Genomic DNA, 27,487 nt, shown 5'->3' with positions numbered 1-27,487 from the left:
TTAAATATGAGCAGTTTATTGTGTAGCATTATTCCTCAAAAAGCTGTTTTTAAAATTAGGCTTATGTGCATTTTTTAAGATGTGTGGTTAAATAATTTGGCTACATTAACTACTATCAGAAACACTACCATAAACATCCAAAACATATAATAGAGATATAATTAAATTATATCAAAACAGCCAAGAACAGGTGATCCCTTATAAACACAGCTCACACAGCCTTGAAGAAGAAGAGAGGAAATTGTCAGAGGAGCCTCTCTTTTTAGTACTGGGTTAGCCATCCTCTCCTTATGCCAAGGCTTCCCAGTGACTTCAAAGAAGCCTTCAGATCAGAGTAATGCTAGGCTGAATAATGGCAGTGAGGTGGGGACTCTCCTAAACAGATTCTCTTTGGAGTTGCATCCATGATGACGTTATCACAGTATCAATGATAAGAAGGCTTTGGGGTGGGACTCCGGAGCTACTAAAGTCCTCTTAAGCTTCAAAGAGGAGCAAAGAAATGCATTTAAATCACAGCAGAATTTTTAAAGTCAGGGGATAGTGATGCGATTCCTCGTTGGAGGAGTGACTGTGACAAATAAGAAACTGTTTCTGTGTAAGATTGGCTTTGCTGTCAGCAGTATCTAGGGGGGAAGCACTAGGGGGAAACAAAAGGTATCTGAAGAAAGAGAAATCTATTACTAAATCCACCATAATACAATAGCTTAATATTGACACAAGCACCGCATGGGGCCTGGGGCCATGCCAGTGCACATGTCATGATCACACCCTGCACAAAGAAATGGAAACACACTACTGAGGTGAGCTGACCCAGATAATACACAGGGCTGGGACCACCTCGTAGCCCAAGAAACAATCGACTCCCAAATAATATGCTGAGAAACTGAGTAAGGATGGTATTTTTAAAATAATCAAATGGTAGGATCTAAAATGTTACTGGCAAAAAAAAAAAAAAGATAATTAGTGGATAGATTTATGCCGTTTCATGAACCAGCAGGTATAATGGAGCCATCTATTTTCCTCATGCTGCACAATAAAGATGATCAGTCAGAGCTGGAAATCTGTTCTTCTGAAACTGAAGTAGAAATGTGATTTAATGTTCCTCGTAAAATATCAATTCAAAGACCTGATGATTATTAGAATTAAGGAGAGATTTAGTGTTGGATAGGGCAGAGGACACAAGACTTGAATTCCAAAGACTTCTGGTAGAAAACTGAATGTGTTAAGTGTGTTAATAAATATTTGGGCAACACAGAGAAAGGAGAGATCAGTACCAGTTTGGGTTGAATAGGGGAACATGTTATAATCCACAACAAACCACAGAAAGGTGACATAAAAATAGAGGACACTTTCAATGTCTTATATATAGAAGGTGCTCAGAATAACAGTTTTTATTTCATTTATGATTCAAAAACGAAGGTCCAAAGTGCTTTGAAGGGTGGACTAGGCACTGGCATCGGTGCATCGCTTCCCAAGGGGAGGACTTCAAAGGTGACCATAGTGATATTCAGCAATGAGGAATGTAGCACTTTTTCTAGGATGAGTTCGCAAACTTAATTGTCACACCTGGTGACATCACAGGCCAGGAACCCCAAAACATTATATCTTTCCTTTTCTTTCCCCAAACCAGGCAGTTCAGATTCTGTGGCAAGGGCTAGAATATTACAAAACAGCGTTGACTCTCATCGTCACGGAGGAGTGGGAAGTGTTATAGGCAAGGCAATGCTGATAGATGTTAGGCCACACAACAATGGCAAAAAATAATTTCTCAGAGAATAATTCTTGTACGCTCAGTGTGAGGAATCTTAGAAAGAAACACAGAGGCCACCAAGAAAGCAGAGTAGTCTTTGTGGTACTGTCTCTCTTCTGCAACTTGCTACTGTCATGGAGTCCTACTTCGTGCCCACCATCAACCATAACTAACCACGGAATCCGTTGGGTGGGGGGAGGTTAGATGGGGGAGAGGCCCATCAGGGGATGCTGGAGGTGGAGGTGGTGGGACAGAACAAGAAAGATGTCCAATCCCAGTAGGAATAAGATATTCCTCAGACCTCCCAGGCCTTAATTAGGATTCCGTAGCAATTTTTAAGATAAAGTAATTTTCCTAGCTATCACTAGTTTTTACTGGCTCTGATAAATTATGTCTGGACCTTCTTAACGTTCCTAGCCATTCTGCTCATTTTATCTTCTAAATGCAAATGAGAAACTAAAAAGGGTCAATGTTCACACCAACTGGGCCACTTAAAATGAGGAATTTGAACACAAACCAAAGAGAACCAGAGCCTACGTCCAGGACACCAGCCTATGAAACTATGCTGCAAGCTGGGAGCACCAGAACTGCTATCTTTTAGACAATGCAGTAGCTCTCTCTGTACCACTTAGCATCGTAGAGCTTGAAGGGATGTCAGAGAACATCCCACCTCAGCTGAAGCCCTTCTCAAAGACCATAGGACAATTCAGTTCATCTGTGGCCAAGCCCAACCCCCAGGCTCTCCGATTTCCAATGCTGCGTTCTTCCTAGTAATAATAGCTCTAATATTTATAGTACCTACTGTGTGCCAGGTACTACCGTAAGCACTCGACAGGTGTTACTTTATTTAATACTTCGCCACTCCCATGATGTAGGTACTGATTACTGTGTGTACTTTCTTCCAGTGAGGAATCTGAGGCCTAAAATGAATAAATTACTTGCTCAATCTCTACCCTGACAAAAGGGCTGATCTTCCTACCTTGAATCCACACACTCTCCTGCCCCTAAGGAGTGTGCTTATTTCTCTACCATCAACCTTCCACTTCTGTCACCCCATGGAAACATCTGCAGAGAAGACTGACTACTTGGTGCTTCTCTTCACCGTGCTTCATTGTGCAGAAAATAACTACATTCTATTTGGTATCCATGTCACACATATAAAGTATCATTAAAATACAAAGTCTTGAATTTATTAGGTTGGTGCAAAAGTAATTGCGGTTTAAAAGGTTAAAAATAATTGCAAGAACCACAACTACTTTTGCACCAACCTAATAGCAACACTGCGTTCTCTCTATAATTGGGAAAAAAGAATATCAACTTGTTTATCCTCATTCTTTCCAAGATATCTAACTGTTTCTTGAAATGATTTAAGCAATTTGATACCTAAGATGAACTTCATTATCTCCAGTTTCAACTCTTTTAGTTCTATGTGAACAATAAAGAATGTATAATCATGAATCAGGAGAGATGAGAAAGTTGATATAATTATAAACTGAATTTTTACTGGCTCTGATAAATTAATTCTCTAATTGGCAACTGACCCCCATGCAGAAGCAGAAATGCATGCAAAGCCTTGGGCTAATCATATCGCACCCCTTGCAGTTATGAAAACTCGCACAGTTGATAAGCCACCAACCAGAGCTGCATGAGATTGTCTGGTTTTGTTTCCTTTTTTCCATTTCTAGTACAACTAAAATCACCCTTTTAATGCATAGACCAATAAATGACCTTGTTTTTTCCTGCGACACAGAACCTGAAGCGGGTGGCTGAGACCTGGATGGATGAATTTGCCGAGTATATTTACCAGCGACGCCCAGAGTACAGGCACCTCTCCACGGGGGACATCTCTGCCCAGAAGGAGTTACGCAAACAGCTCAAGTGCAAGGACTTCAAATGGTTCATGGCTGCGGTGGCCTGGGACGTGCCTAAGTACTACCCTCCAGTGGAGCCACCACCTGCTGCCTGGGGAGAGGTGAGAAGAGGTTGCATGAACCCTGCTCTTACTTGAGTGTGGCCATGTCTCCCCGCTTCAGGAGGTGGGAGAGACTGCTAAACCCTTCCACTTCTTTACCCAGCAGGCAAGGCAAATGAGCTTAAGTCTTCTCGGCTACATTGAGAATGTTCAACCGCTTTTTAGAAATTGCTAGGAGTGAGCATTCAGCCCTCAGCTTTGGTAGCCCCACCCAGAACTCCCGGCCACTGTTGTCTCCCCAAATGGATTTTTTAAATATAGCTGGAAAATATTTTTTATTTGAGATTCAGTGAAATTTCTGTAAGAGCTTAAAGAGAAGGAAAAATACCTGTCATGCTACTGGGTAAATACGGGTGACCTGAGGTCCATGATAAAATCCCTGTGTCCTCCATGCAGCCTTCTTGCTGTTTGTATATGCAAGGACAAGGGGACAGAGGGACTTGGCATTGTCCTAACCAGGGTGTGCTATGCAGAATGATGAGGAAATGCATTTCCATAATACCCAGAAGTGTGGCACACATAGGAGCCACATCAGTTCCCTACATAAGCACTAACCTGTTCCCCCTCTAACGGCTTCTTTATAATTTTACTTCATGATCTAAAGTGGGAAGAGCTGAATAGCCCCCCATTCCCAAATTTAAATATCCATCGTTTGACATAAAAAGGATTATTGTGCTGGTTTAGTTCCATTCCATCCTGTTACTACAGCCTTTTCTGTGTAGAAAAGACTGTGCTAAAGCAAGGACTGAAATTGGATAGGGTGGATGCATCCTAGCGATCTAATCTGCGTTTAGCAGGAGGCTATCGAGGGGCGGCATGCAGGCTGGGCGGGATGCTGGTGCCATCCCAGTTCTCAGGGCTTTCCGAAGCCAGGTGTTGCCTGTTTCACATTGTGAAGGACCTTCGTCACCATCATCCTTGGTTTTGTGGTGTAGGGGAGGGCATGCCTTTGTCTGGTTAGTGTCTGTGGCTTGGCAGAGCTCTGAAAACAGGTGACTCCAGGACGTGGTAGGAGAGGTCAGGGTACGGAGGCAGCGTTCTTGGGTAAGCTGTCCCAGCTCCTGTAGAAAACGTGTTCAGCAAGTTCCATGTGCACTGCTCGTTTTACTGAGCAGATCCAAAAAAGACGGCCTTCTTGATCTGTGCCAGATACCCCAGGCCTGAAGGAGACAGTCAAGGCCATCACCAAATCCAAATGGTTTTTGGACGTGCACGTGGTCCTGATACCGGCTTCTTAAGTCAGTAATTTGGTCTAACCCTTTACATCTTAAACATTTCGTTAAAGCTTCCCTGGAATATTAATAATAGTAGTCTACTGGTAATAGTTTTAGCTCTCCACCATGGACTTAATTTACAGCAGTGGGAATTTAAAGCACACTCCAGAAGGAACTTTCTTAATCTAATGCATTACAAGACATAGGAATTTGTTACCCAATAAGCAGGTAGGTGAGTTCCCTTCTAGAGCTTTTTTGATTAAGGTTATGTCTGCTATCTTTGTATGATGATTTAAATGAAGTCTTGCCTTAGTAACTAAGAAATACTCTTTAGGACTTCACAGTATCATCGTATGATTCTCAGCTGGATTAAAATCTCATTAATATTTCCTCCACCTTATGTGGAAACACAGATTTTTATGTCTACCTGGTTACTACTTCAAATTGCAACTAGCCACGTTTTCCCACATTACTTGACTAAACTCTAACCAGTATTTACAGAGCACCTTGCTTGGAAACAGACTTGAGTTTCATTGAGGTTCTAGAAAAGACACAACTTCCCAGAAATAATCTAAATAAGAACCATGTTAGGGCCAGGTAGGCTCTTCCAGAGTGTTTGACTCTTGACTGCCTCACATCTTTTATGTGGCTTGCCTGACCCGTAGGAACATTTACACTCGTCATTCCTGGTCTAAATAATCAGACATTGATATAACTGTTACAATTCCATTGACTCTATTCCCTATGCTGTGCTCCACATCCTGTGACTATATATATGTTAAATTATAGTTGACATTCAGTATTATTCAGCTTCAGAGGGGTAGTAGGTTGGGGGAAAGGGATAAAAAATTAATGAGACATTGAGAAGATCAGACTTTTTTTTTTAATATGATGACAAATTTCTTCCCTCAATGTTTCAGAACAGCAAAGAAAGGTCATATTTAGGTTTAGGGAAAGAAGAAAATGGGGATGCGAGCCAAGGGCCAGTGCACTTGTTCCGTGGAGGTGTGGTGCGGAGTAAGAATGAAAACACAGACTGGAGGAAGGCAGAAAGAAAGGAAATCAACAAGTGACAAGAGTTTGGACAGGTGAATTGTTTTGAAAAATATCTACTTCCCAGACATAGTAGATCCCTGAGAATGAATGCAATGCATGTAATTCAGGAGGCCGGTGAAGTGTTTGAAATGCAGTTTGATCTAAATTAAATGATGAAAAAGAAAGGCTATTCACTATTTATACAGAGGGTGCCAAAAAAATGCCTACACATTTTAAGAAAGAAAAAAAACTATATTAAAATTACGCTGATGGCATCCACTTTGAGCACTTCTTGTCATTGCAGAAGTCCAACGTGACTTTGTTGTCAGTATATATTGAGTATTACAATTTTAATAAAGTTTTTTCCTTTCTTAAAATGTGTGTACAGTTTTTTGGCACCTTCTGTATATGGAGTAATAACAACTTACTTCTTAATAGTGGACACAAATTACTAAATGTGCAGAATATATCTGGGGACCATTTTCTTTCCAAAAAAAAATTCTTTCAAAGTTTTCATTCTTGTGCTTTTATTTTTAACTTTGAGAAGGCTTTTTAAAATAAATTTTCACTTTGGAATAGTTTTAAATGTACAGAAAATTTGCAAAGATAATGCAGAAAGGTCACGTATACCCTTCACCCCACTTCTAATGTTGATATAGAATGTTTGCCACAGTAACTATAGCACCTTTGAACTAAGTAATTAACATTGGGAAAATATTATTACCTAAACTACAGATTATATTCAGATTTCACCAGTTTTACTAATCCCTTTTCTGTTCCAAGATACGACCTAGCATATGAGAGGCCTGTTTAATTTCCTATAAACTTGAATTGTTAGAATGGGCAAAGATCCTAAATAAATGTCAATTGCTATTTTAGTAAGAAATTGAAAGGGGAAATGCAGACTCTGTGTGTGTGTGTGTGTGTGTGTGTGTGTGTGTGTGTGTGTGTGTGTTTAAAGCAGTTATAAGAAGGAACCACAAACGTCCAGGAACATAAGCATAAGAATCCTTTATGGGAGACTTGTGCCAAAAAGCAGAGTAACTCACTGTTCTATACACTTGTACTTGAAACAATTTTCCACCTGCTTTTCTATGCCAGCCTGATTCTGGGTAAGCAAAGTGCTTAGGCAATTTTTGGCTCTGGTAGGTGGAACCCAGTTTGTAAAGAATATGTTGCAGACCTTAAACAGCCTATAAACTGCTACTCATTTCCCTGACAGATTCAGCTGCATTATTGTACTTGTCTCCTAACTTATCTCTCTGCTCCGCCTTTCCCCCATTCAGTTTATTCTCAACATAATCCACTTAAAATGGAAGATGAGGCCCCTCCTCCATTTAAAGTCTTTCAATAGTAAAAACAGAGTCCTTATCTATACCCTAAATGATCTGAGTCCTGTTGCGTCCCCTTCAACGTCACCTCTTACTATTCACCCCTTGGCTTACTCTTCTCTAGGCACGTTGGTCTCATTTCCTGTTTCTTAAACTGGCCAGGCACAATCCTCCCTCAGGCTGCAGTTGCTGTTCCTTCTACTTAGAATCCTCCAGCCCCAGAAATTCTATGGCTCCTTCTCTCATTTCCTTCAGATCCTTACTCAAAAAAAAAAAAAAAAAAAAAAAAATCATCCTTAGTAAGGCCTTCTGTGGTCCTCCTATCTCTTGTGTGCAACAATTCACAAACACACTCACTCTCCTACTTACACACTCCCAGTCCCCCTTCCCTGCTTTGTTTTTCTCCTCAGCATCCATCACTATATAACAAGCTATGTAATGTGTTTCTTTATTGTGTTTCTCATCTATCTCCGTCACTAGAAAGCAAGCTCCGTGACAGAGGTTTTGTTAATTTGTGGAGTTACTTCTGTTCTTCAGCAGCTGAAAAAAGTGTTTGGCATATAGTAGGTGCTCAGTAAATATTTGTTGAATGAATGAGTAAGTGGAGGATCCTAGCTCCCTGTTGTTCCCCTCACCATCCATTGCTGTGCCCACACGCCTCCAAAGAGTGAGCATGCTGAGCTTTCACTCCTCTTTACCACATGGGGAAAGAGTCTCTATACCACAAACTCCATCTCATTGGAAAGTTTGGCCAGGAAGACAGTTTGAATAATGCATCTTGGGTAACCAATTCTGATGGACTGTCAGATCTATGGTCCATAGTCAAACAAGATATGAAATACTCTCTTCTGACATCCTCAGGAGAAAAAGGAGAAACTCTAAAAGTGAGAATTTTCTGTTCTGGCGGTTGCCAAACTCTCTCTTCCAGATCCCTATTTAAAAGGCAAGAAGCCATTAAAGTCACATCTGATAGAGAAAGACACTCCAGAAGTCATTCCTTCCTCTTGTGCACAGGGGGCGTAGATAGAGTGGCAAGATATGGAGCCCAGAGAGAATAAATAGAATTTTGAGCCATGTAATAAGTCAGACATGCCTAAGTGCTATTCAGTGTACTTTTCCACAATCCTATGTTCTGTAGGGTAAAAACAGGTTTAAATTGGAGAACTCTTCTTAAATCATACACACATGGAATGTCTATTTTGTGTCAAGATACAAATAAATGTGTATCTTGAAAGAAACAGAGTCTCCTATATAATATTATTTTTCTCCTTTTTACCCTATCCCCCCCCTTAGAATTCATGAATTTGCTAGTCATTTATAGTACTCCTTTACCGTCCAAAAAGAAGAGTTCTGCAGAATCCCAAATTTCACATGTAAGAGCAAACAAAAGACGTAAAATAGACAAATGTGTCTTTTCCAACCAGCATCATAAATTCTTTTAAGAAGTGTCTGCTTACTGTCCTCAATGTGCCAATCTTGACCCCTCCATTTGTCATCTTGCGATTGTGCAAAACTTTTTTTAAAATCTTTATTTTAAAAATTCATCTCAATGCCAAACTACTTCAGCTGCTCTTTAAATTTCTTCCTCAAAATTAATGTCACCCTGAATTATGGAGCATTCACAAAGACAGGCGCCCTAAATAATTCCACGTCTCTTCCTCTGCTTTGGGCTTCTCTTGACTTCTATTAATTTGCTTCCTTTCTTCTTATTTCTTCTAATGTACTCACAGTACACAGGCTTTGCAAACTTCCCTGTATCGGTTTACATGAAGGAAAGTTCAACACTGGGAGGTAGGCTATTCGAAAGACCATCTGAATATGTGAAGTTGTCTCTTTCAAACAAATTCTGTATAAGTGCTGTTTCTGTGTAACACAGAAACAGAGGGAAAAGCCAGCGTTTTCTGCACAACAAATGAGCTTCTGTCACATTGTCTTGGGAGAGCCATGGCCAGCTTTCCCACCTTCCCCTGCCATCTCGTCTTGCAACTGGGGAAGCTACAAAGTGAAATTTTCCTGCTACCCCACTGGCAACTGTGTAGGGACCGTCCCTACCATTCTACTGCTACTATATATCTAAACCAGATCTTTAAATTAAGCAGTCATTAAGAGATGATTTGTCATTCTCTGAGTGTATTAGAATTGATTTGATTTGTCATTTATTTTCTCTGGGAGAGGCAATGCCCATACACTATGGTAATACATCTCTCTGGAACTCAACAACGAGGTTGAGAAAAACGTTTAAGATCACATTAAAAAAAAAATCACATTTTCCTTTCAGATTTTACTATATGCTTTCTGAGTTTTTAACAGTTGAGATAAGTGTCTTATGATAAACATAATTTTACTTCCGTATTCCCAGCTGAGCACATGGGACATCTTCTCAACATGCAGTTTGAGCCCAATCATAATGAAATCAAAGGTGTTTCAGAGCTAACAGATTTTTTTTTCTTCTCTTATATAAATATGCCAAACAAAACTTTCTGTTCTTTCTTTCTATTTATTTCTTTCTTCCTTAACATATATGTATTCATATTGAAATATGTTTACACACATAAGTATATACACTTTTGGGTTCACGTGACAGAAGTAAATGAAGTTTTAAGTGTATATTAGCCTAATCCTGAATTCATCTTAATATTTAATTTATTTTCAATAGCAATTGGTACCTTTCTACTTCCAAGAATGATACAAAATTAGAGGATCCCTCAATTATCATAGCATATCTCCAATCTGCAGCTTCAGAGAGTTGTCATTGATGGAAAAAATTCAATATAATTTTTTCAGTAATGGACATAGGAATACCTCTACCTTACCAATTCTTTAACAGTTCCCATCTTGCTTCTGTGAGAGCTAAGAGTTGTCTTTGCTGTGGCAACTGCCCTAAACTGCATTACAAATCCAGTGACCACCCACAGGTTTGTGGAGGACAAGAATTCTTGTCTGAAAGATTCTTGGGTCCTGGAAGAAAAGTGAGAAAATACTGAGAGTCAATTCTAAGTGAGCCAGACTGATCCCAGTATGCATTATTCAGCTTGGAATTTGGTTTTAATTGTTAAAGGGCAGACAATAGTTAAAAACAAGAGCCAGTATTCCTTAAGTGTCCTTGCAATGTGCTGAGCTGTTCTGTTAGCAGTAAGTCTTGGCTGGCCCTGTTCCAGACTCTGGGAAGTACAGTGACTCCACTGCGTAAATAAAGGTAAGCAGTCCCTTACACTCACAGGAAATAAGTTTTTGGCAACCTAAAGGTCATCAGTCAGTCTTGCATTCTGTGAGCAACTGGAAGCAATTGTCTCTGTCTTGGTTTGGGAGGTAACAAGTGACTACCCAGGTGCTCCCCTGGAGCCTCCATGTCTAAATTTTTTTTCTACATTTTATTTTCTCACAATTATCTCTTTATGTACTTGATTAGATTCCTCCCTATCAGTGTTAAGAGATACAGGAATTAACTTTGGCCTGTATTAATTTTAGATTTCTAAAATTCTGTTTTTGTCTAATCCATAACCCAGTGGTATTTGGCTAAACCAGCTCTGGCCTTCAGTCTTTCCCTTTTTTTTTCCATTTTCATTAAATTTATTGGGGTAATGTTGGTTAATAAAATTATATAGGTTTCAAGTGTACAATTTCATAATCATCTATGTATTGCATTGTTTGTTCACTTTCGAAGAGCCCAAGAAAGACCTCTTGTAGAACAGTTTACATCCAGGAGTTTGTGAAAATGTTTTTTTGTTTGTTTTGTTTCTTCTTCTTCTTCTTCTTCTTCTCCTTCTCCTTCTCCTTCTCCTTCTCCTTCTCCTTCTCCTTCTCCTTCTCCTCTCCTTCTCCTTCTCCTTCTCCTTCTTCTTCGTGTCTGGTGTACAGAACAATGTAATCGTTAGACATTTATCATTTATATCCCTGGCAACATGCATAGCTCTTTCTGTTGAGCGTCTGCTGCCAACATAACACCTTTGAGTTGGTCAATTTTTAAATAAGATGGTGTGTCCTTTAGGTCCATTACAAAGAGAAACTAACGTAGCAAGGAAACCTCAGGAGGACCTTAATTTCCTGACCAGTCTCTAAAACAGGAAAGACAAATGAGTTTTTCTCAGTCACCCAGACCCAAGTCACCCAGAACCAATTACACACATCAAGCTCTTTGCCTGTGCTTTTTTGCCAGAATTGCATACAGGTTGGCAGCAAATAGTTTTATTCTGGATCCTAACATTCATATACTGCCATTCTATTGGGAAATAATGAAAAAAACAGAAGATGTGATGCCAGACATAAAAATTTAATTTTCTAGAATATTCTTGCTTAAAAATACACTGGGATTTCCAATGCTAAAAACATGGCAGTGGCAATGGTTTTGTTTAATCATTAAAAACCAGGTAACACACATAGGAAAGCAAAAGCAAAAACACGCCACATGGATATCCCTGAGAACTCCAGAATATGGGTCAATGTAACCCAAACAGCTGACAGCAGCAGGTCTTATGTGGGATCAGCAAAAATGAGGAGTTAGTAGAAAAGAAAAAGGAGAGTGCTGACAGTTCTATAAGGCGCAATGCAGAAATTAACAAATATTCACCCCCAACAGGAGCCAGTCCTTTTCAGAACAGGAACTAAAGCAATCAAATCTGAACATTACCAGTGAAATACAAAGACTTCCTCTCTGGCTTCAAGTGGAGGATAAGTACAAAGAAAGATAGGTCGAGGCCATGGGAATTTATGCTGAAGCAGGCTTAGTCTGCTTGTATCTCAGAAACACTCCAAAATACTCCTTTGGAAGACAGAGGCTCATTCTTTCCCTTTCCCTTCCCCCACCTCCACTAAAATAAGGAGAAAAGAAAAAACCTGCTGATAGTTGGATCCAAAAGGAAACACTGCAGATTCCAGGGAGACAAAAGCTTCTAATACCAGAGAAGGAGGTGTCTGAGATAGAGGCCAGAAAGTCCGAACAACAAACATATTTGAAGATAATAATAAGGCTTTGGAAAGAAAGACCCTTAGAACTCTAGACCACACAGAGTTAGAGGCAGGAAGCTTTTATAAATCAGTCATAGCCCTGAGAGACAGAGAAGTGCTATATAAAGAGGCCATATTTTTTAATACGTCACAGAACAACAGAGAAGAGACCTGTATCAAGGAACTTTCCTCTAGTCATCCAAGAAAACTATTTAATTTATATATAAAAAATAAAAATGGAGCACAGTAAAACCACATACAGAGATACGACAAGGATAATAATAAAAATGAACCAAATAGTTCCAACAGATAATGAAAACAGTACAAATGTGACCACAAAGAAGATGAAAACTGCAACATGAAATTTGAAAATGAGCTTAAAGAATCTTTAAAACAGTCCAAGTTGTAAAGAATCATAAATCAGAATTAGAACAGCTCACTCAGAAAGGGGATGGCTAGAATGATTTGAAATATGATGATATGAAAAAAAAGAGCTAAAAACTCAGAAATGGAAAGAAAAGAGAAGAAGAGAAAGAAAAACTATTTCAGAAATAAAAGCTAAATTAAAAGGAACAAAGAAGCAAACGGAGACATGGAAGGCACAATAAGAGAAACTGAGGCTAGAAGGAAGAATAGTGAAATTAATAAAGCAGAAATAAAGAAAAGGGATAAAAGGACTATACCAAAGAATTGGAATAACAGAGATTTAAAGGATATTTAACATAAATTCCCAAAGAATAATGTCCCCCCAAAAATGAAAGACAACAAATATGTAAAACTATATTCAGACAACAGTCACAAATAAGATTTGAACCTGCATATTAAAGAGCTGTATCTGAAAAAATTTAACTGAGAACCATCAACACTGAAACATTTCTAGTAAAACAGTTGTATTTTTTAAATAAAGAAAAACAATTTTATGCATCTAAGCAAAAAAAAAAAAAAACCTGAGTCAGACTTTGAAGCATATTTGTACCAGAAGACAGTAGAAACAGATTGTAAAGATGCTCTAGAAAATAAAATATTAGCCAAAGATTTTATATCTATCCCAACTATGCTGCAAGTATGAAAGCCATCAAAAAACATATAAACATTTAAGAATTCAGTGATTACTTTTCTCAAGAGATTTTCTGAGATACTTACTAGAGAATGAGCCTCAGAAAACCAAGAATGTTTAGAGAAATATGGCCTGAGGTCTGGTAGAGACTGGCTATAAAGATAAAAGAATAGGCAAATGTTATGTGCTCTGACAGTATAGAAATAATACAACTCACAAACAGAGAAAGAAAGTGGAAAGCAGAATAAGTTCACTGATTGTCCCATGGGCATTTACTAGGATTAAAAAAATATCACCTATATTTAGACACTGGAGGAGAGGGAAGAAAAAGGGAAAAGATTATAATTAACCAATATTGCTTAGAGAAGAATAGAGTTAAGCATCATTTAAAAAAAAGGGGGGGAACCTTCAGATATTATATACAATATTAGTGTAAAGGTAACCAGTCGAACAAACATATCAACCGTACTAAATACCAAAGATTACAGAGAAAAAAACAGATCATATAGGGAATGACTTTCTAGATGCAGTAAATACATAGTAAATTGGTATGTCAGAGCTGAGGTCAAACATATAAAGCAATCTAAAAGAAAAAAAATTCAGATTGACCAATTAAGCAAATCTAACTCGTCTGTACATGAGACATACCTGAATGAAAATGATACAGAAACATTAAGGATTAAAGAATAAGTACTGATATATACTAGGCAAATTAAAATTAATAAGGAAACGGGTTGAGATTTTAATATGAAACAAGCTACAATGGCTTTTGTTTTTAAAGCTAAAAAGTTTTTTTAAAAAGTCAAAAATGAAATTATAATGACCAAAGACTGCAAGCTATAGGAAAACAACACTCATAAGGTAGAAACTGCTGGAAATTCCAGGAGAAACCAACAGAAACACACCAATAATAGGAACGCTTAACACACCTCTCTCAGTTCAAAACATAACAGATGGACCAAAATTAATAAGGATCTATATACCGGTCTGAACCATGTCATCACTAATGTAGATCTAATAGATCTATTTAACTCTGAAACATTTTTTCATTGTACCTTCTTTTCAAGTATACACATTAAAAAGTACGTTAACATTATAAAGAAGCATAGTTTGCAGCATATATAAAAAGAGATCCAAATATAAAATCAACAAAATAAACACTCTATAATCTTAAATTCCAAATGGAAATGTCAGTGTAAACTCAATTTTTTTCTCACTTTCTAAAAATGCAAATTTTCTAGCTGTATCCAAGGAAAAGGCCTAGAAACAATTTCAATCCAATCTCCATGAGCACATCTAATTCTCAATTGTGGTCTCTAAATAGGATTCTCCTCTAAATGGAACTAAGGATCCTTGAAGAAATGGATGATTTCACTTGTGGGACAGGAAATATTGAAAAAATGGCACTGTGTTCCTCTAGAAAGGAAAAAAAAGAAGCTTCAGAGGCTGATTGGGGTTATATCAAAAGGACACAGAAGTCAGGTAGAAGAGGTTCCCACTTGCCATAGATGGGACAATATGAACATCAAAAAAAATGACCTAATTAATTAAAAGGTACTAAATATACAAACACTGTAAATGCATAATGATGCTTTAAAAGGCAGGGAGGATATAGAAAGAGAAACAAAATAAAAACCACTGCACACCCCTGGCCATTGTTAGGACACCAAATCATTACTCTGAAAACTGACTTTTAAAGGAAAACAAGCATTTTTCTTGCTTTTCTGTATAATATATGTTTCGGGGTGTCCAAAGAGTCCTAGTGCTTGAAAGTTTTTTACACGGGTTCTCAGGTAATAAATTCAAACAGAAAGGTAGAATTAGAAAGATCAACATTTTGCAACCCCTAATGCAATAACAGATTCAGGCAATGGTCATCATTGTGTAGTAAAATGATTAGATGAAATAGGGATGAAAAACAATAAAATTACCAATCTATACTGTCACTTGAACCCACTAATCAGTTTTAGCATCATTAAAAGTGAGTCATACAGACATTCTGATATGATACAATGTGAAGGCATTTTAGACTAGCTGGAAAACCCAGAACCATCCTGAAATTATCTTGAAAAAAATAAAAGGCAACAACAACAAAAACTGAATCTAAATTTAATCAAACCTTTAAGTCTAGCTTCAGTCCACAGTAAATTGAGGGAGTAGAAGGAAAAAAATTAAAGAACATCTCAAGCCAAATCTAGAATTTAAGGACATAATTTCTTCAATAAATGCATGGCAGAAAGAGGAGAAGGGGAATTATTCTAGATTACAAGAGATTCACAAAGCTCTATGGAGTTGAACAACCAAACACAATGAAATGAAACTTGTTTGGATTCTGAATAGAATGAACTAACTGAAAAGAAACATTTTTAGACAATCAAAGGCATTTGAATATGGGCTACATATTAGATGATACTAAGTAATATTGCTGATTTGTGAATATGTGAAAAAAAAATGTTTCATTTCCTCTTCTCTCTCTCTCTCTCTCTCTCTCTCTCTCTCTCTCTCTCTCTCAGAGATGCTTACTAAACTATTTAGTAATGACATGATGTGTGTGGGGGGTTTGCTTTAAAATTCTCCAGCAAGAAAAGGAGACTGGGACGTGAATAGATGAACAAAGTATGACAAAATGCTGATGGTTTTCAAAGGTGGGTGTTTTGTGCATAGAAATGTTCATAATAAATACTTTTTTCAAATCCATTGCCTTTGAAAGTATGTGGGAACATAACAATAGGAAAAGAGAAAGCACAAGCATACATTTTGGTAATGTTTAAGGCACAGCATCAGCATTTTCATTTTACTGGTACCCTCAAGCTAAAATCACTATACGAGTATTGAAACACATCATCACATTCTATCATGTTTGAATGGCATAATGCCTCAAAAGTGCAATATTTTACTCAGATTTTATATTTAGGATATTTATTAGCTCTATCCTAGAACTGGTGTGGAATAACATAATACTATATAATATATCTGCAGATGGTGCCTCTTTGACTGCCTGAATATCTCTCTCTCTCTCTCTCTCTCTCTCTCTCTCTCTCTCTCTCTCTCTCTCTCTCTCTCTCTCTCTCTCTCTCTCTCTCTCAATGTTGGAGCACTGGTTATTAGTTGTCTAGAGGACTTTCTCCTGTCTCACCAGTAAAATAAAATTAACGTTTGAAATCATACTGTGATTCGTAAACTTTATAGAATATTTCATGTTTTCAACACGTTTTCAACATGCTTTCTTGTAATAGTGTCAGACTCAATCACGACATTCTGAAGGAGCAAATGATGGGGGTTGAAGAGTTCAAGTCCGTATCTAGCCTACACTTGGGTTACATTGAGCAGAGGAATTCACGAGTCTCCCATTTTTCAAATCCTCCTTTCTTCTCTCTCTTTCTAGCTCTCCCTCTCCAAATGTATTATAAAATTGCTTACAAATTTAAAAGCAGACTTTGACTTTTTTAGCTGATTGGAGTATTTTCTATGCGTTTAGGAACCCTTTGAGCTGCCCAGCTTGCTTACAAAACACTCGTGATACAACTGGAAAGATTGGCTGTGACTACTTGAGCTGTACATTAAAGAAAACAATCTTAGTTTTTAAACAAGATAGTATGTATTTGAAGGTAGTTAATTTCACATCAAGCAGGATTAGAGAGGGGAAAATAAAAATAAAATGTTTGCCCCTTGCAACAACCACTTGCACCTGGTCTTCACTTCCATCCCTGCACCGAGAAGTAATCCCAGTCCTTTGGGGGAATTTCCAGACAATTGTCTCTCCGAAAACAATTTTAGGTACCATCATAGAAAAACATGTAATGCTGTATATCTTTGTAACCCTTTTTCCTTATGTGTAAAATGGCATGAAATACATTGTTGATGTGAGATATAATAAGTTCTAAATACATTGAGAACATTTTATTCACTCATAAGCTCTATGGAGATGTCTTTTCTAATATCTACCCAAAAACAAAGACATTAGGTCCTTCCTTATATGACCTGCCAGTCCCCTCCAAACCCACTTAGCTTTTTCTCTTTCATGGATTTACAGAAAGCAAAAGCAATTGCCCCAATCACCATCAAATAATCACTGTATTTTTTTAAATTATGGTAAAACATAACATAAAATTTACCTTTTTAACCCTTTTTAAGTGTACAGTTCAGTGGCATTAAGTATACTCACATTGTTGTATATCTGTCACCAACGTTCATTTCCAGAACTATTCATCACCCCAAGACCAAACTCTGTACCCATTCAGTAGAGGCCCCTTTCCCCTCTCCCCCGAGCCTCTGGTAACCTCTATTCTATTTTCTGTTTCTACAAGTTTAACTGTTCCAGGTACCTCATATAGGTAGAATCATACAATGTTTGTCCTTTGGGGGCTGGCTTATTTCACTTAGCATGTCTTCAAGGTTCATCCATGTTGTAGCATGTATCAGAATTTCATCCCATTTTAAGGCTGAATAATATTCTGTTATACATATACACCACATTTGGTTTATCCATTCATCCATTAATGGATATTTGGGTTGTTTCCACATTTTTGGCTATAGTGACTAATGTTGCTATGAACATGGGTATGCAAATATTTGTTCAAGTCTTTGCTATCAATTATTTTGTTTCTATACCCAAAAGTGGGACTGCTAAATGATATGATAACTCTGGTTAATGTTTTTAGGCACTGCCATACTGTTTTCTACAGCAGCGACACCATTTTATATTCCCACCAGCAATGCACAATCTTAGTTTTTAAAGAAGATAGGATGTATTTGAAGGTAGTTAATTTCACATAAAGCAGGATTAGAGAGGGGAAAATAAAAATAAAATGTTTGCTGCTTACAACGACCAATTTCTCTACATCCTCACCAAGACTTGTTGTTTTCTGTTTTGTTTTATTATAATCCTAACGGACATAAAGGGGTATCTCAATATGGTTTTGATTAACATTTCCCCAATGATAAGTGATGGTGAGCATCATTCCATGTGCGTATGGGCCATTTGTGTATCTTCTTTGGAGAAATGTCTATTCAAATCTCTGACCCATTTTTTAATTAGGTTGTTTGCTGTTTTGTTGTGGAGTTTTAGGAGCTCTCTATATATTCTGAACATTAACCCCTTTATGGGATATGTGGTTTGCAAATGTTATCTCCCGTTATGTAACTTTACACTCAATAGTTTCCTTTGATACACAAAAGATTTTCATTTTATTGAAGTCCGATTTATCATTTTTTTTCTTTTGTTGCCTGTGCTTTCAGTTTCATATCCAAGAATCATTGTCAAATCCAATGCCATGAAGCTTTTCTCCTATATTTTCTTCTAAGTGTCATGTCGTTTTAGGTCTTACATTCAGGTCTTTGATCCATTTGGAGTTAAGCTTTGTGTTTGGGTGCAAGATAAAAGTCTAATTTCATTCTTTTGCATATGGACATCCAGTTTTCCCAAAACAATTTGTCGAAAAGATTCTTTTCTCCCAATGAGTGATCTTGCCACCTTTGTGGAAAATCATTTGACCATATATGGGAGGGTTGATTTCTGTGCTCTCTATTCTATTCCATTGGTCCATGTCTGTCTTTATGACCAACTGTTTGGATTACTGTACCATTATAGTATGTTTTGAAATCAGAAAATGTGTTCTGATGTGTTCCTCCAGCGGTGTTGCTTTTTTTGTTTGTTTGTTTTTTCAAGATTGTGTTCGCTATTCCAGATCTCTTGAGATTCCATATGAATTTAAGAATGATTTCTTTATTTTTGCCAAAAAATATTATTGAGACTTTTATAAGAATTGCACTGAATCTATAGATTGCTTTAAATAGTATTAATATCTTAACAGTATTGTCTTCCAATCTATGAGCATGGATGTCTTTCCATTTATTTATGTCTTCTTTCATTTCTTTCAGCATGCATACTATTTTAGCCAAATATTTCCATAGGAACACTGCCTTTCTGCCCAAGCAGGTCCCAGCTACAGCTCAGCAGGCTTCCAAGGCTCCCCCAAGCCCGTTCTCTTCTGTCCCCATGGTTTGATTTCCATGGAGCATCTCACCCTAGAATGCAAGGAGGGACACTAGAGGTCGGCACTCTACACCTGAAGCGATATTTGGCCCTATTGTCCTGGACTCAGCCTCTTTATTTTTTCGTATGAGTCAAGTTTCATAGTTCCTCTGGAACTGAGACTAATACCGAACTGGGCCCTGACCTCTCAGCAAGTGGGCAGTTAGCACCCAGTACCATTGTCCCTCTGACTGAGAATAAGCCAAGAGGAGGCTCTGAAGTCTACAGTTACCGAATGTGAGGTTTTCACAGGCGTTTAAGGCCCTAACATAAATGTTGGGATTCCAGGTTCACCACTGACTTACTATTGATATAACCTATATATACCTCATGTAGCACGTTGAATGATGGCCGGCCAAAAAGAAATATGTCCATATCCTAATGCCCAGAGCCTGTGAATGAGACTTTATTTGGGAAAAGGGTCTTTGCTGATGGAATTAAGAACCTCAAGATGAGATCATCCTGGATTAACTAGGTGGATCCTAAATCCAATGACAAGTGTCTTCATAAGAGAGACACAGAGAAGAGACCGATAAAGATGAGGAGAAGGCCATGTGAGAGATTGGAGTGAGTAGCCAAAAGCCAAACAATGACAACATCCACCAGAAGCTGGAAGAAGCAAGGAATAAAATCTCCCTTAAAGCCTTTAAAGGGAGCACAGCCCAGCCAACACCTTGATTTTGGACATCTGGCCTCCAAAACTGTGAGAAAATACATTTCATTTGTTTCAAGCCACGAGGCTTGTGGGAATTTGTCACAGCAGCTACAGGAAACTCATACACTTTGATTTTCTCATTGCAAAATAAGAATATGATAGTACCTACCTCATAGAGTTGTTGTGAAGATTAAATGAAATAATCCATAAAAAACACTGAGCATAGGGCCTGACACAGGCAGTTTGCATAAAATGTTGATTATTATTTACTGATGCAGACATCCTGATTTGCATTACAAATGGATGGAGGAAGCAACACATTACTAAATCATACAAGAGGCAGAGGTTCAAGAGAAGAACTGTTTTTGCATGCGACATCTCTCAGTTGTTGTTTTTTAAGCAAGAGCTACAACCACTTTCTGGTCTGCCCGTGCCCATGGGTACATCCTATATTCCAAAGAGCAAATTCTCAGCTCCCATGTGTCTGTGTGTTGGAGGAGAGGGAGAGAAAGCTACATGTATAATTAACACACGAAACAGTCTTTATGAGCCACCGGATATATAAAGCAAGAATACTTTGCATCTGTACAATATAGGAACATTTTTCGGGAGAGTCCATAACTTTCATCATATTTTCAAAAAGAAGTCTGTGACCCAAAAGAAGTTAAAAATCACATACATGAAATGATACTGACAACCTGGAATGAAAAAAGTTAAGACCGGGCTCACAATATTAAACCAGGCAAGTATCACATGCAGGTGTAGGGCCACCTGTGACTCAGAAAGTCATTGCTAGAGCTTTGCCCATGATCTAATTCCAGCAATAAGAGGAGATGAGTCAGGATTTGGGTGAGGGATTTGAGAGATGAACGTAAGCAAGTGGCTTTGAGACTCTAGCAATCTCCTGCATAAGCCTGGTATGGATGTTGTAACAGATAGTGGATATTAAACACATCCAACAAAACCGCGTAGCGATACATTCTTTCTAAATCATTTGAAAAATTCAACGTTTGGTGAAGCTTCTTTGTAAAACCCTAAGATCAATTGCAAGAATAATAATAAATAGCTGTCATTGTGACCTCTCTCATTCAGCAACAGAGTAACTAGAAAAATGGTGAACCTTTTTCTTTACTTAAAGGCAATTATTGAGTAAGTGCCATAGTTATAGACTGGATTATGTTCCCCAAAATTCATACACTGAAGCCCTAACCCTTCAACAATTTGGAGATAAAGCCTTTAAGGAGGCAAAGTTGAATGAGGTCATAAAGGTTGAACCCTAATAGGACTGGAGTCCTTATAATAAAAGGAAGAGGCACCAGGTACATGCAGGCAGGGAGAAAAGGCCATGTGGGGATGCAGGGATGAAGGTGCCATCTTCAAGTCAAGGAGAGTCACAGAGGAAACCAAACCTGCTGGCACCTTGATTTTGGACTTCTAGCTTCCAGAACTGAGAAATAAATTTCTGCTGTTTAGGCCACCCAGTCTACTGGGTATTTTGCTTGTCAGGCCTAGCTGACAAATACATTATATACCAAAAACTACGCCAGGTACTGGAGTTACAGAAATGATTAAGTCACAGCTTCTCCCCAAGAAAGACTCAGTGACTTGAGGTAAGCCCACAGGACCCTGCCAGAAACAAAACCCAGCCTTTGGCCTCCCAAAGTCACCTGACACTAAGGTGGACCTGCCAAATTTTCACTTGAACTTGCCTGGATTGGCTGTTTAACCATGTACCCTCATTCACTAAGCTAGAACTAGACTAATGTCAACTTTCTTTAAGACCTCTTTCGTCCTGCTTTGTTTTGGTTTTTGTCCTGTTCTGCTCTATCATCGAAGAGACGTAAAGTCTTATTCTTTCCCAGAGAAAGGATAATTCTTGGCTTTTGCCATCTACCATTCATATCACAATCTTCCCAAACTCCAACCAGATCATCCTCAGAATTATCCGCCCATTGAGCTTGTCATTCACAGTTAAGAAATTTCAGAGGAGGGAATTATGTAAAATGCTTAGACGTAGATGTGAGATTATTGTTCAGAAAGCTGACCAGAGAGCATTCAAGCATTTTGCGATTACTTCACTAATTTTGCATACAAGGGTACCCCAGAATAGAATTTCTGTTGTCATTGGTTTGGAAAGAATATATTTGCTTTTTTATAGGAAATATTAATCCGTTTACCTCATTTGTTTTGCATGAATTCCCCTTGCTACAAGACACAGTGATGGTGTGCTAGTCCGTGTGACTCGGGGTTGTAAGGCTAGGCCTTCAAAACTCACTATTTCTGTTCCCCATTTGTTTTGATTTTTGTGGCTAGAGGTAAGAAGGGGGGGTGGAAATCTTTTTTACCACTAGTCTGTTTTGTCCACTGCAAAATGGAAATAATGTGGCTTCATAACCTAAGGCCCACAGTGAACTATTTCAGGGAAGTAGTTAGACCATGAAATATTTTATAAATGTTACGTTATAGTTTAGTGTCCCAAATGTAAGTTGACATTTCCACTTTTTTCCCCTTAAAAAAACCAATTCACCTCTTTTTAATGTGCTGACTATGCTTTACAGTGATGAAATTTACAATTAAGAACTCAGACCCTGAATTACCTTACTTGAAAATAAGGACAATTTGCTGACCTTCCTTAGCGGGATGGCTATTAAACTCAAGAATGGGTTCAAGAGAAACCACTTCTCTGGAGAAGTTTAAAAGCCCATAAATTTTCATGTGTCTCAGGGATTTTGCTGCAATGCTGTCCAGGGTCAAAAGATCACATCCTTCTCAGAATCAACCCTGTGATTTTGATCGCAGATCTTCATTAATTAACGGTCCTGAACTTTACACAAGAGCTTAACATCTCTACATTAGACAAGCTTTTAAACCTTCCCACATTTCAATGGCCTGGCCTGAACTCAAAGGAAGAATTATTTCATCTAGACACTGTGTTGTATGAGTAGTTTTTTCAAGTATACTAAAAAGTTGCTTTATCTTTAATGCCTAGGGCTATTGACCTTGGCTTCGAGGATAATGTTGAAAGTGACTTTTCATGATTATACTGGAACTGGAGCAAATCTTAGATTTATTGGCAATTCCTAGGTGAATCTAACCATCAGGAGAAGTGCTTGCATTCATAAAGCAGGACTCCGGGAGAAAAATGACAGGAATTTTAGATGTCAAGACATTAGGTAAAAGATGCATTGTTTGCCCAGCACAATGTGGCTCAATCTGAGCAGATGGCGCCATGCCATTTTCTGAGTGACGGTGCAAGAGGTGTGATGACCAACCATTTCTGGCTTCCAGTTCTCTCTGGGGTTTCTTCCCACAATTTGCAGCTGAAACGGGGCCATGCTGCCTCCAGAGCCCACAAGCCAGCTTCTCCGGTGGTTTGCATTTGCCTTCAAAGCAGCATTCCCTGCTCTTGATCCTCCCGACGCAGGTGTAATTAGGATTATTAGTAGAATGGCAACAGCTCTTCCTTTAGATTCCTTCTTTCCACAGAATACTAGAAAACACGTATTAACTCCTGACTTAAAATGCCTCTCCTGACTTTCAAATATCTTTTGACAAGTTTCCCTGCAGATATTCTTGAACTCTCACTGTAAAATCTTCCTTCAAAGATGCATTAGAGCTGATTGTCCAGCTAGGTTTTATTTTTGGGGAAACAGGGTATTCCCTTTCAGTCTTGGACCTCAATGACTTGATCATCACTTCTCCATCCCTTGGTTTGGCCACGGGCTTTCCCAAAGCTCTCTGGGCGTTAAAGTGGTTTTATTTTTAACCCTGCTTCACCCTCTCTATCTAGATCATAGTTCAACCCAATTTTAGACTAGGATCACCTCTTCTCTGAACCCAAGGATTCATAGCCGACTTTAATCTCCATATATGCCTTTGATCTCAGTAAAGCGTTTGGCACAGATTTAACACTCAAAATTGCACTTTTCTGGTGAATTAATTATAAACATTACCATAATAGGGTGAAGAAAGCAAAGGTCTAGGACTCAGAGATATGGGTACATATCCTTTCTGCCATCTCTTGGTTGTATGATCTTGGACAAACTATTTCTTTTCCTAGAGCCCCAGTTGCAAATGTGAATGAATACATACAACATGGCGATATTGCAAATTAAGAAGTGAAATAATGGTTGTGAAAGCACCCAGTTTCGTATGAAATAAGTATTCTCATTTCTTTTTCTTCTATCAGAGAACAGTTGCTTACCTTAACCCCAATTAGACGGCGGCTTATTTACACAAATCTTCCTGTGCATCTGTTTGTGAAAATCAAATTGTTTTTGGCAAATAATCGATAATTTAAAATTTTTATTCTGATGCAGGATGTGTTCCATAAACAATACTCAAACAATGCCTAACTTCAAGTAGCAGGACATAGTTTTAGAAAAAGACTATTTTGGAGTAGAACACACATAAATCCGAATTGTCTTTTTTTTTTCTTTTTTTTTCTTTTTTTTTTTTGCATAATGTAAGCCAGGCTTCTGAAATGAGAAGTTGTAGTAAATCCCAACGCAAAAGAAAGATGCCAAAGCAATTACACTTATGGTAAATTCAGAAGAGGAAAATGTGCATAAGATAGGAAGAAAATTTCTATGGGCATCATTTCAAGGAAAGGCAGTAGTTGGGCTCCACCAGTAGCCATGGGCACCACTAGCATGGAGCAATTAGAGATGGAATGGATCTGTTCAACAAAGATGGTGTGATGGCCATAAGGCAGCACCTTAAAAAGTGAAATGTCCTGTAAAGATAATGAAAGCAACAGTCAATCACATTGCAACAACTATGTATAGTGCCAGGGGTGTACTAGACTAATTGGGGGATCACTGCTTACATTGTATAAATGTCTGACCACTACGCGCACATCTGAAACTAATATAAAATAATATTGAGTGTCAACTGTAGCTGAAAAATTAAATAATTTTTTTTTATTTTATTTTATTTTTTAATTTATTGGGGTGACAACTGTTAGTAAAATTACATAGATTTCAGGTGTGCAATTCTGTATCACATCATCCATAAATCACACTGTGTGTTCACCACCCAGAGTCAGCTCCCCTTCCATCACCATACATTTGATCCCCCTCACCCTCATCCCCCACCTCCCAACCCCCTTACCCTCTGGTAACCACCAAATTATGTTCCCCAGATTAATTTTCAAACCCGTGGCCATCCTGTGGTCACCAACTGCCCTCCAATCCCCTCACCCTCCCCCCCACCACCCACCCCTCCCGCCCATCTAGCAACCCTCAGTTTTTCCTCTTTGTCTCCAAAACTGTTTCTGATTAGTTCATTCACTTATTCTTTTCTTTAGAATCCGCAAATAAGTGAGATCATGTGGTACTTATCTTTCTCTGTCTGACTTATTTCGCTTAACATAATGTTCTCTAGGTCCATCCATGTTGTTGCAAATGGTAAGATTTCTTTCTTCTTTATGGCTGCGTAATACTCCATTGTATAAGTGTACCACAGTTTCTTAATCCAGTCATCTACCGATGGGCATTTTGGTTGTTTCCATGTCCTAGTAAATAATTTTTTTAAGAAAACAGGCAAATCAGTGTGTATGGCCCCTTTTAACTTAATGCTTCGTACAAGAAAAAGACGTTAGCCTTCATTTTAAAATTAGAGAATAAGTGTGTAAAAAAGGGGGAAGAGAGATAAATGAAAGCAGTTTTAGTGTTTTGTATTTATATACTGTTTTTAATTTGTAAAAGCACTTCAACAAAATTTTTGAATCTTATATGAAGTAGGGCGGGGCTTACATATAAATGTGTCATCAAATATCCCCATCCCCAAAATTTTGTTTCTCTTTCATTCTGCTTTTCCCCTGTACCTATTTTTCCCATCACTGTCAAGCTTCTTGAAAGGGAAGCTTCCATTTGCTGACTCTAAGTTTCACCCCCAATGTCCCTCAGTCCCCTTGGCATTCTGTCTTCTGCCTTCATTCACTACACCACAGAAATTGTCCTTGAAAAAGCCACCAGTGACTCCATAACCACCAGATCCAACAGCCTCTTCCAGCCCTCCTCCTGCTTGGCCACTCTGTAGAATATAACACTGTTGACCCCTTACACACCTACATACAATCCTTGAAATTCTTCTCTCTGTCTTCTTTCTGATTTACCTCTTACTCTGCCTTTCTTTTTCCTTAGCTACTTTCTTCGCCCAGTTCTCAAAGAAAGCATTCCCCAGAATTCCATCCTCAATCTTCTTCATATTCTTTGCTTGTGTGATAGCATATCCTTCTTTGACTTCAGTTATTCCTCATGTGTGGTCACATCAATCAGGGTCCCGTCAGGAGACAGAAATCACCTCAATAATTTGAAGAGAGAAATTTTAATGTAAAGAAAATTATTAACTAGTAAAAGGGTTAAAAAGGACTCTAAAGAGTACGGAAGCAGCAACTTCAGCAAGCAGTAACCACCTTTATGGCTGAGGGAATGTGAGCAAGGCAGGAACTTAGAAATTTAGAAGAGCCCACCCCCACCTTCCCCACCAAGGTGGAGATTCAGGCCTCATTTGCTATGATGTGGCTCCTATAAACATGCAGCCTGCTGGTGGTGAAGAAACTCGCAGGACACAGCAGCGGCTGCTACCCTGTGAGGGCCACTAGGTGAGAGCTACTTTGACACCGTTCGCCCATTTGCTGACTATCACGTGGAAAACCAGCACCCACACAAAAGAAGGAAAGACCCTTCCTCTTTCTCTGCCTTTCCAGTGTCCTTCTGGCGCCCTCTATTGGTAATGTCTAAAATTGCAGCTGTTAGCAAGGAAAAAACATCTACAAGGTCCATCCTGAGTATCACAAAGCAAGGCAAAAGGGAAAGATTTGGAGTTGAGAGGCAATATATTAATAATTGGCACAGCAGACAATTTCCAAATCTGCATTTCTTACCCTGACTTCTTTTCCATACTTCAGACTTCTGGATGTCTATTTATGGATGTCACAAAGACACCTAAAACTCAGCATGTCTTCTTCATTTATCCACATGCAAATTGTTGTCAAGTCCTGTAAGTGCTATCTGAAAGATGCACGTGGAATATGTGTCTCCCTTTGAAAAAATACATTCTTTGGTATATTCTATCACTACCACTACCATAGTTCAAGTTCTGATTTTCAATTAGAACTGGTACCCATACTTACAATTGCATAACTCTCAATCCATCTTTCCTATTAACAACAGAAGTTATTGTCTAAAATAAGTTTTCTTCTCAATAATTCTAATAATTCCCTCTACCAACAGAACAAGTTCTAAATTCTTTATCTTGATATTTAAGACCCTTCCCAAAAGGTCACAATCTACCTCCCCAGTCTCAATTCTCACTGCATTCCTATACTACCACGACTAGTACTGCTATAAAGCTAACATTTATTGAGTACTTCATGTGGGCCAGACTCTAATCACCTTACATGTATAATCTCATTTAATTCTCACATCAAATTTATCAGGCAAGTATTATTATCTTCATTTTACAAAAGAAAACAATTCTAAGACAAAAA

The 27,487-nt window shown here is 38.3% G+C and overlaps 1 protein-coding gene across 1 annotated transcript in view; it reads left to right on the top strand.

Annotated features, from left to right (window-relative positions):
* GALNTL6 (polypeptide N-acetylgalactosaminyltransferase like 6) overlaps nucleotides 1-27,487 on the top strand; it is a 560,225-nt gene that overhangs the window by 500,163 nt on the left and 32,575 nt on the right. The window contains exon 7 of the mRNA XM_033135418.1: nucleotides 3,501-3,722. Coding sequence (XP_032991309.1) covers nucleotides 3,501-3,722 — 222 coding nt within the window. The remainder of the gene's footprint in view (nucleotides 1-3,500; nucleotides 3,723-27,487) is intronic.

The sequence above is a fragment of the Rhinolophus ferrumequinum genome, chromosome 18 (assembly GCF_004115265.2).
Source record: "Rhinolophus ferrumequinum isolate MPI-CBG mRhiFer1 chromosome 18, mRhiFer1_v1.p, whole genome shotgun sequence".
In the NCBI taxonomy this organism is placed as follows: domain Eukaryota; kingdom Metazoa; phylum Chordata; class Mammalia; order Chiroptera; family Rhinolophidae; genus Rhinolophus; species Rhinolophus ferrumequinum.
This window is presented reverse-complemented; position numbering and strand designations above follow the sequence as displayed.